This window comes from Microtus ochrogaster, chromosome 15 (genome assembly GCF_000317375.1).
Source record: "Microtus ochrogaster isolate Prairie Vole_2 chromosome 15, MicOch1.0, whole genome shotgun sequence".
Classification (NCBI taxonomy): domain Eukaryota; kingdom Metazoa; phylum Chordata; class Mammalia; order Rodentia; family Cricetidae; genus Microtus; species Microtus ochrogaster.
This window is the reverse complement of record NC_022017.1, coordinates 28,842,422-28,852,325: the sequence shown is the minus strand read 5'-3', so window position 1 is coordinate 28,852,325 and position 9,904 is coordinate 28,842,422. Positions and strand designations below refer to the sequence as shown.

Genomic DNA, 9,904 nt, shown 5'->3' with positions numbered 1-9,904 from the left:
GAGCATTGCCTGCTCTTCCAAAGGTCCTGAGTTCAATTCCCAGCAACCACAAGGTGGGTCACAACCATCTGTAATGAGATCTGGTGCCCTCTTCTGGTGCGTAAACAGAACATTATATACATAATATGTAAATAAATAAACAAATCTTTAAAAACAACTACTATAACAACACAATAGTGTAGTACAGATTCTTTAAGGTCAGTACAGGAATTTTTTCTAGTGTGAAAATAACTATAGTCAGATGTGATAATACACACTTGTAATCCTAGAGGAGAATTGCTGTGCAACCAGTCTGAGGTCCAGGATATGTAAGCCAAATAAACCCTTTCCCCCACAAGTTGCTTTGGTCATGAAAGTGTTCACCACAGCAACAGTAACCCTAACTAAAACACTGTTTGTTTTTCTTTTAACAACAGAACTGGACTTTATTGTAGAATCCAACACAGGAAGGCTGATGTCTAGTGAGTTGTGTTAAACATAAGGTGGCTGCAGACGTTAAGCAGGAGTATGCAGAGATGCAAACTATATTCATTTGTATTTTGCATAATAAGGATGCAGGACTGCTATCCCTCCTTCCTTCAGTGGATATAGAACAGTGAGCACACAATGAACAATAAGGACAAAAACAAAGCACAATAGACTGCGTTAAGACATGAAAGAAAAAAACAAAACCCTCTCTCAGACCTGAATAAATTCTAGTTAATCTCCAAGTCTGAGTCATTCCTAAAACCAATACTGGGGAAGAGGGTACAGTTCAGTGAGGCCCTGGTTTCCTGCCTGACACCACACACATGGGTGCTCATATCCCTGAAGGAGCACCCACTCTCGACAGTCACTGGGGGTACTCTGGGGGCAGTCTTCTGCCTCAGAAGCTTCAGGACCCTGCTGAAAAGACAAGTAGCTGCTGCATTTATCTTGGTATGCAACTGTTATCCCTTTTATATGGTTATTTAATTTTATACACACATGCACATTGCTTTTCAAGAAGTAACACCTAGAGTAAAGAGGCCCTATTGCTATTGTGCTAGGATCTAAATATAAAGACCCAAATAGTCACTAGATTACATTCTGTCAAGAAGGACACAGGTTCAGTGATTTTTTTCCCCAAACAATGGTCTCATATATACTAGCTAGGCAATCTCTCTACCACACAATTTCCCAGAACTTTAACCTGAGAACAATTTGATGAACTTCTAAGAGAAAATAACTTTGAGTCAGAAAAGAAACACGAAACACCTGTCGCGCTCATCATGCAAGCCGGAGGACCGAGGCAGTATGAAGGGAGTTCAAGGCCAGCCTAAACTGCATGAGGCCCTATATTAACCTCCCACTCCTCCAAAGCCTCTGCATTTATCTCTATGTATTTTTTTTCCCGCAAAAAGAGGTCAGGGCATTTAAAGAGTAACTAAAATTATTAAGAAGGGCTGAAGGACAATTTTAATAGCTAATTCTATTAGCCAAATAGTGATATGGGGAGAAAAGGCACAAGTACGCTGTCCACTCAATTAGAATGCTAAGGATAATTGTGAGACACTGCAGAATACACATACGTTTGCATGGGAGGCATATGTCCTCAACATAGGACAGGACAGGGGCCAGAGGGATGCTCAGTGGTTAAAGAGCTTAAAAGGGTCCAAGTTTGGGTCCTGGCCCCCATGTCCAGTGGTTCACAATCGCCTCAAACTCTAGTTTTAGGGGATTCAATGCCCTCTTCTGGCTTCCATGGGCACCAGCACACAGGGCATGCTTGTATAACTAGAGCTTTTATTCACTATTTCCCCAGCCCAGAAATGTGTTTGTTGTTGGTGTGTGTATGTATGTGTTTTGACTTTCTGTTTGTTTTTCTTTTTTTTGAGACAGGGTTTCTCTGTGGTTTTGGAGCCTGTCCTGGAACTAGCTCTGTAGACCAGGCTGGTCTCGAACTCACAGAGATCCGCCTGCCTCTGCCTCCCGAGTGCTGGGATTAAAGGCGTGCGCCACCACCGCCCGGCCATGTTTGTTTTTCTTGAGACAAGGTTTCTTTGTGTAGGCCTGGCTGTCATGGAACTCACTTTGTAGACCAGGCTGGCCTCGAACTCCTGGAGAATAGCTGCTTTTTTTATTTATTACTGTCGTATATTCTCACATGTGTCATACAGGCACACATAAATAAAACTTAGTTTAAGTCTGTGTTATTTAAGTCAATCATGAACTGTAACAGGATTGGAAAAGGCCTTGAAGTTATTTTTTTAAAAGGTTAATTTATTTATTATGTATAAAGCGTTCTACATGCCAGAAGAGAGCACCAGACCTCATTATAGGTACCTGGGAGGCACCATGTGGTTGCTGGGAATTGAACTCAGGACCTCTGGAAGAATAGCTAGTGCTCTTAACCTCTGAGCCATCTCTCCAGCCCCCTGAAGTTATTATTTTTAAAAGTAACTTTATTATTCTTTTTTTAATATTTATTTATTTATTATGTATACAACGTTCTGTCTCTGTGCATGCCTGCAAGCCAGAAGAGGGCACCAGACCCCATTACAGATGGTTGTGAGCCACCATGTGGTTGCTGGGAATTGAACTCAGGACCTTTGGAAGAGCAGGCAATGCTCTTAACCGCTGAGCCATCTCTCCAGCCCCACTTTATTATTCTTTATGTGTACAGGTGTGCACCTGTGGAGGTCAGAGGAGTGTCAGATCCCCTGAGCTGGAGTTACAGGCGGTAGTGAACTGGCTGACATGGGAGCCGGGAACAGGTCCTCTGCAAGAACAGTACGCGCTCCTAATCACTGAACCATCTCTCCAGCCCATGGATAAGATCTTGTAAGAGGAAATTCAAAGATCAAAATGTGACATGAATTTTCTGTGGAGAACGGAGGGCTACGAGGGACGGCACAGCACTAGAAGAGTAGCACACACGCAGAGCCCAGATTTCTGCTCAGTAGAACTTGAGACACTTTCAGACGTTTGAACAAGGAAGCCACTTTACATTAGCAGTAAGGGAACACATTACCTTGGACAGCACGTATTAACAAAATGGTGGTGAAGTAAGCCGTGTCCATAACCCAGATCTCCCAACTACCTGCTGTGTGACTTGGGACAAATTACAGACCTATTTCACAAAGGCGTGGTAAGGATTCCAGTGTATGTGACTCAGGAAAAGGGTTGGCTTGCTATATTCTAGAATTCCTTTCAAAAATAAGCAAATAAACACACCAATTTTACCACATTTACCCACGTGCGTCTATGTGTGGGTGCAGAATGTTGCACCTGTGGTGGAGAGAAGACAACTTGTTGGATTTGCTTCTCTCCTTAGGTTCTGGGATCAAAGTTAGGTTGTCATGCTTGGTGACAAGTATCTCAACCCAATAAGCTGTCTTGCTGGACCATACGAAAGTTTTTTTTTTTTTAAGTTTAAATATATTTAGGAATGAGAAATCAATATACAGGAATTAACTGACTAGGGTATACCTAACTTTAAGGGTGGTGGTATCTGAAAGGGAAGAACAGAAAGGCAATGCCTATTTCCCACTTTGAAGAGGGTGTCAGACCACCTGGAACTGTGGTTTTACTGGTGGTGTGAGTGGCTAGATGTGGCGCTAGGAACTGAACTCTAGTCCTCTGCAAGAGCAGCAAGTGCTGTTAACCACTGGGCTGCTTCTCCAGCCCGTTGGTTTATTGATGGACTGGCTTGTACGTGTGTCTCCTTGTCTGCACTTACACTACTGCTTACAAAGGCTAGAAGAGGGTATCTGGTCCACTGAAACTAGAGTTACAGAAGCCATGAACCACCCCATGCGGCTGGTGGAAACTGAACCATGTCCTCTGCAAGAGCAGCAAGTGCCATAACTGTTGAGTCATCTCTACAGTTGATTTGTTTTGTTTTTGTTTGTTGAGACTGGGTTTTTCTGTGTAGCTTCGGCTGTCCTGGAACTCACTATATAGACCAACCCAACCGTGAACTCATGAAGACCCACCTATTCTGCTTCCCAAGTGCTGGGATTAAAAGCGTGTGCCACCACACCCAGTTTATTTTTAGAGTTTACTGAGTACAACTAGAGCACTGCCTGAGTACACATTTAATTCTGGCACCTGGGAGGCAGAGAGGCTGGAGGATCTCAGAGTTCAAGGCCAGCCTGGTCTACAGAGTGAGTTCCAGGGTAGCCAGGGCTACACAGTAAAACCCTGTCTCAGAAAAATCAATAATAATAACAACTCACTACTACCAAAGCCCTGCCTGCCTTGTTTTTGCTTCTTAGAGACGGGTTCTCACTCTGTAGCTCCAGTTGGCCTCCATTTGTGCTAATCCCCTATCTCAGAGTACTATGACCTACCCTACCTGGCTTTTCCTAAATGTCTTTAACATTAGAAAGTAACAACTCTGATTTTTGCTAACTCTCCCTTCCTTCATTTGTAAAAGGGAATAAAAATACAGAAAAAAGAGAATAAAATTTGTGGCAACGCTATGACCCAGTCTGACGTGCCAAGTTAGTGAAGTTTCATGTTTGGCAATGCCTTCTACAGCATCACATCTATTTAAAAGGACATGGGTGCAAGGGATGTAGCTCAGTGGTGGGACGCGTGCCTAGTAGACTAGATGTGCCTGGGTTCAATCCCCGGAGGCTAAGGGTGGTCAGTCTATTACTTCATCTCTCGTATCCACTTCTGCCTTGACAACCACAGAAGCACTTTTCAGCCCCTCCGACAGCCAGGTTTTCCTGCTCTACATCTTGGCTGGTCAATCTTTTATCTAGAGGACTCTAACTCCCTCGCCATCTTCCATGGATAGCTTCTTCCTCCTCACCCTATATTTTCATTTTAAAAAACTCTTTGTTTGTTTGTTTTTTGAGACACGGTTTCTCTGTGTAACTCTGATTCCTGTCCTGGAACTCGCTCTGTAGACCAGGATGGCCTCGAACTCACAGAGATCCTCATGTCTCGGCCTCACAGGGCTAGGATTAAAGACATGTATCATCACTGCCCGGCTCTGAAACTCTTACTTAAAACCTAGCTTCTCTCATTTTCTATCTTGGCATTCAGCACAGATCACAATTTGTTATACACACACGCACACACACACACACACAGACACACACACATATATTTCCCACACTAACCAGCTCTAAGATTGCAAAAATCTGTTGGTTCTACCCACCTGATAAACATTAAACATCAGCACATACTAAGCCCTCCAATATTTATTTAATAAATTTGTCCAATGAACGAAGCAACCAATCTCTTGGGTCTTTTTCAGCTAAAAATAATATTCTTTTTTAGATATTAGGACAAAAGAATAACCAGTACGGGGAGGGGTGGCTTTATGGGTCTAAGGAGACAAACAATGCCTTCCGGTGCTAAAACTAAACCAATGGCTGCACTCCAAGGTTTAGTTAAACCTGACTGATATAATCTACTAACGACTCGAACTCTCTGTTTAAAAAGAAGAAAGAGACGTTTGGCTTTCAGATTTGCTAACGTTCTTCTTAGGTGTGCAGGAGTCTGAACTCAGGCCTTGTGCACGTTAGGCAAGGCCTCTACCACTGAGTCACACCTGGATCCTAAGCCCTGCCAACAACCCATGACCTAGGTCCAAATCTCTCTCCAACAATGGAATGGGTTGGTCACATGAGAAAGACCTGAAACACTCATTAAAAAAACACATTTCCAAAAATTCTGATGTAGTGTTTCTGAAGCATGGCACTATGATCCACACATTTAAAACTCACAGATGCGAACAGGTATTTAAACAGTGAGGAAACTTTAGGGGGGAGTTTCTCTTTCACTCCAGGTCTGCTTTCATAAACTGCCATATACCAGTTTCTTTGGTATAGAAACTGTTTTAACCTAATTTCTTGCTCTCTCTCTCTCTATTTTCTTTTTTTACACTATGTAGAACTAGGCTATGTAGCTTAGGTTATTGGTCTTGAACCATTCTGCCTCAGCCTCCTGAGTACTAGGATTACAGTGTGGCCCACCACAGTTGGCTCTAATGTTTTTTTTTTTCTAATTCCATTTAACAATGTATGTTGGAAATGAACGCATCTTTTTTTTTTTTTTCAGTGCTAGAGAGCAAACCCAGGCCTTGAAGCACGCCAAGCAAGAACTCTACCAGCGAGTGAGCATCGTACTTCCTAAGCAGGTGTGCTTTTAACAAACATTCTAGATGATTCTGAGGTGAAGCCAAATTTAGAAAGCACTGACTGGCCCAGGGTTGGAGAGTTAAGTTCAACTCAGTGCCATGTCACTAATGGATGCCTTAAAAAGTTGCCTGCCTCCCTTTATCTCTGTCCCTTGTCCTCCCTAAGAACTAAGCCTTTCGCCAGGAAATACTAGCTATCCAAATGAACGATACAAAGCCATACCATTTTTAGTCCCTGCAATCCTTTCCTGTCCATCATCACCTGAAATGACAAACCTGACAAGGCCTATGTGACAGACATTTTGGTATTTGAGTCGAAACGAAGTTGGACCTACACGGAAGGGCTGCTTTTCTCTCAGCATTAAAACATTCCAACTGAACACCACCGAGGATTACCTTACCGATACAACAGCATCCCGACCTCCCCAGAATTCCTTGCTTTTTTTTTTTTTTTTTAAACCATCGGGTCAAAAGCAATTAACCGTTGAGCGAAGACTACCTTGTAGGACGGGCTGTGATTAGTTCCAAATTCTGGCTCGGGCTGACCTAACTTGACCTAACCTGGAACCGGGCGAGGGCAAAGGCCCTCTAGTGCTCCCTTCCTTCCCGTCCACTCCAAGGACTGCAGAGGGAGTTTCCTTCTGGCGCGGAGGGCAGAGACTCCGAGGGCCACCCGAGAATCTCCTCTGCAGTGTCGCTTCCACCACCAGCGATAGGCGCTGGAGGCAGCCTCACTTTCTCGACTTGAGGCCAAGGAAGGCGTGTAGAGGGTTCCCCAAATGCCAGGGAACCCGCCAAGACCAGTCGGCTTACCCTAGTCCCTAGCTGAAGGGCTTGCTCCCAGTCAGAGCATATGCGTCTCCTAGGATCCGATCGGGAAGCTGGAAAGGGGGGTTAGGGAACCCCACCCCACTCTCACCCGTGGGCCCCTCTTCCCGTCTCGGCAGAACTTCCCACTGACCCCGGTCCCCTCACCCAGCATGATGGGGCTGAGCCGCCGGGCCAAGCCCTTGGATAGGTCGTACACGTAGAGCTTCACCGGATAGAGATTCGGCGGCTCCATCAGGACCCGTGGCGGCGGCCACGATGGCCCTCGGGCACCCAGTAGCGACTTGGACCTTCCGGTACGCGACCGGGATGGGGAGAGGAGGGTGCGGGAGACCGAGCCCGGGCCCGGCCTGAGGGCGGGGGAGAAGCAGCCGTGCGCTACTCGCGCCCCCGCGCCCGCGACCAGCAACGACTACTGTGAGGTGACAGAGAGAGATCCCAGAGACTCCCCACGCAAGGAACAGGGGGCGGGGCGGGGACGCACTTTCGCGCATGTGCGTTCGGCGCTGACGGACTGCGGGGGCGGGGCTTCAAGAAGAGGGCGGGGCTTTCCCTGCCCGCGCGCGATCTAGTTTAGGAAAAGGGGTGGAAGTCACGGCTGGGGATGGGCGTGTCCCCTTGACGGGCAGAAGGGCGTGTCGTGCGTGGTGACGTATTCGTCGTTGATTGGGAGAGAGAGCCGGAGCCCGCGCGGACGTGTGGCCCGCCTTCTGTCCCCTCGGCTCGCTCACCTGCAGCAAAGGTAGGTAGGTCGGCTGTGCTGGGAGTGTTGGGTGCATCCTGCTGTGCCCCTGCACGTCCGCTCAGTGTCGCGCGGCCCCTTGTTTCACAGCAGAGCAGCACCGGTCCGAAGAGACACACTGTGGGTCCCGCTCCTTTTTCCCCTGGGTGTGGTTGAGACTCCATCGGGAGTCCCTGGCTGAGGGTTGGTGGAGACGTGGGAGGAAAATGAAGAATATTGTTGCAGTCAGTACACCAAGTACACCAAGTACCGTCGCGGTGCAGTTAGCGGTCGAGGTGCGACCTTTAGGTCTGGGCCGCTCCGTTATACCCCGCCCCCCACCGCCAACCACTTTGTTCCTGCAGCTTGCTGGAATGATCCCCCTGCTCATTTCCTCTGCTCCCTCCCACCGAGAGCTCTCAAGGTAGCAGGAGCCCTCATTCATATTCCTCAACAGTGACCCGAGCGTTTTGAGCAGATCGAGAAAGAACCTAGAAGTTGACTTTCTTTATTTTTTGTAGCACAAGATCTGGCACACACGGTAGGCAAACGCTCTATCTCAAGGCTCTATCTCGGTATTTTTTTCTGTTTAAATTTATTTGTTGTTCGTAATTTATCTCACCTAGTGAGCAAACCAACATGTCAGAGTGGGAAACCTATTACAAAACCGAGGGCGAGGAAGAGGAAGAAGAGGAGGATAGCCCTGACTCCGGTGGTAAGTGGCTTCATCACGTAGTGTGGTTTGCGTGGAAGAAAGACTTTTCCTGTGTCTTTTTTTTTTTTTTTTACTGGAAGCACTTTGCTGTCCGATCGCTCTTCCTTTTCTCCCCAGATAATCTAAAATATTTACCCGCTTTGGGTTTTGCAGAGCTGTTCAGATCCTGTTCCAATCTGTGAACATTCATTCCTAACTCTTCATTTTTTACTAGTCACTAATAGATTTTTTTAAATTAATCTCTAATCAATGATTCTATGCACGGTAATCTTTGTCACTTTATTTACATTTTTCCCCCCTCCCCCAGACAGGGTTTTTTGCATAACAGTCCTAGCTGTCCTGGAACTCACTCAGTATACCAGGTTGGTCACAAACTCACAGAAATCCACCTGCTACTGCCTCCCTAGTACTGGGATTAAAGGCGTGTGCCACCACTGCCTGGCAATATTTTGGTTTTTAAAAATTTTTTTTATTTTATGTGTATGTGTGCATCATGTGCATGTCTGGATGCAAAAAGGAGTCAGAAGAGGCAGCTGGGTTTCCTGAACTGAAGTTTCCATGTGGGTGCAGCAAAGTGGACCTGCGTTGTCTGCAAGAGGGCAGCCAGTGTTCTTAACCACTGAGAGACCTGTCTGGCCCTGTTTGCTTATCATTTATTTATTTATTGTTTTAATTTCAAGACAGGGTTTCTCTGCATAGCCCTGACTGTCCTGGAATTTGCTCTGTAGACCAGACTAGTCTCAAGCTCAGAGATTCACCTGCCTCTGTCTCTCGAGTTGTGGACTTAAAGGGGTGTACCACCACTGTCCAGTTATTTATTTTTGAGATGTGGTTTCATGTAGACCAGGCTGACTTCACATTCACTGTGCAACTGACATTGACTTTGAGTTCCATATGAGCCCTGGGAAGTTAGTTTACATGAAGTGGACTTGGTGGCTACACATCCTGCTCTTCGCCTTTCCTCCTGCCTCTTATCTAGGAATCAGAGCCCGACTTCAAGGCTGTGCTAGGAAACCTCCCTCATCCTTAGAAATGGATAAGAGCTGGACAGAGAAACTCTGTCTCTGAAAAACAAAAGAAAGAAAGAAAGAAAGAAAGAAAGAAAGAAAGAAAGAAAGAAGAAAGAAAAAAGTATAAGAGACTCCCGGGAGCTGGAGAGATGGCTCAGTGGTTAAGAGCACTGGATGCGCTTCCAGTGGATCTGGGTTCATTCCCATTACCCACATGGTGGTTCACAATCCTCTACAACTCTTATTTCCAGGGATCTGATGCTCTCTTCTGACCTCCAAGAGGAAACTAACCATGCACATTGTTTACATACATACATACATACATACATGCATGTTAATCATCCACACATAAAATAAAATGAATACATTTAGTAAATAATTGTTTAAAGTAATTAAAAATAAGAATTCAAGACTAATGATTCAAGATACATACTTGCCGGGCGATGGTGGCGCACGCCTTTAATCCCAGCACTCGGGAGGCAGAGGCAGGCAGATCTCTGTGAGTTCGAGAC

The 9,904-nt window shown here is 45.8% G+C and overlaps 2 protein-coding genes across 3 annotated transcripts in view; one reads left to right on the top strand and one right to left on the bottom strand.

The window, feature by feature from the left end:
• Desi1 (desumoylating isopeptidase 1) overlaps window positions 1-7,415 on the bottom strand; it is a 21,602-nt gene extending 14,187 nt beyond the window's left edge. The window contains exon 1 of the mRNA XM_005354472.3: window positions 7,094-7,415. Within this exon, the coding sequence (XP_005354529.1) occupies window positions 7,094-7,181 (88 nt within the window). The 5' untranslated portion in view covers window positions 7,182-7,415. The remainder of the gene's footprint in view (window positions 1-7,093) is intronic.
• Window positions 7,416-7,613: 198 nt separating this feature from the next.
• The window catches only part of Xrcc6 (X-ray repair cross complementing 6), a 23,936-nt gene continuing 21,645 nt past the window's right edge, over window positions 7,614-9,904 (top strand). Inside the window, exons 1-2 of one of the 2 annotated variants that reach the window (XM_005354473.2) lie at window positions 7,614-7,688; window positions 8,294-8,382. In XM_005354473.2, coding sequence (XP_005354530.1) covers window positions 8,307-8,382 — 76 coding nt within the window. In that variant the 5' untranslated portion in view covers window positions 7,614-7,688; window positions 8,294-8,306. The other variant, XM_013348808.2, reaches the window with a different exon arrangement.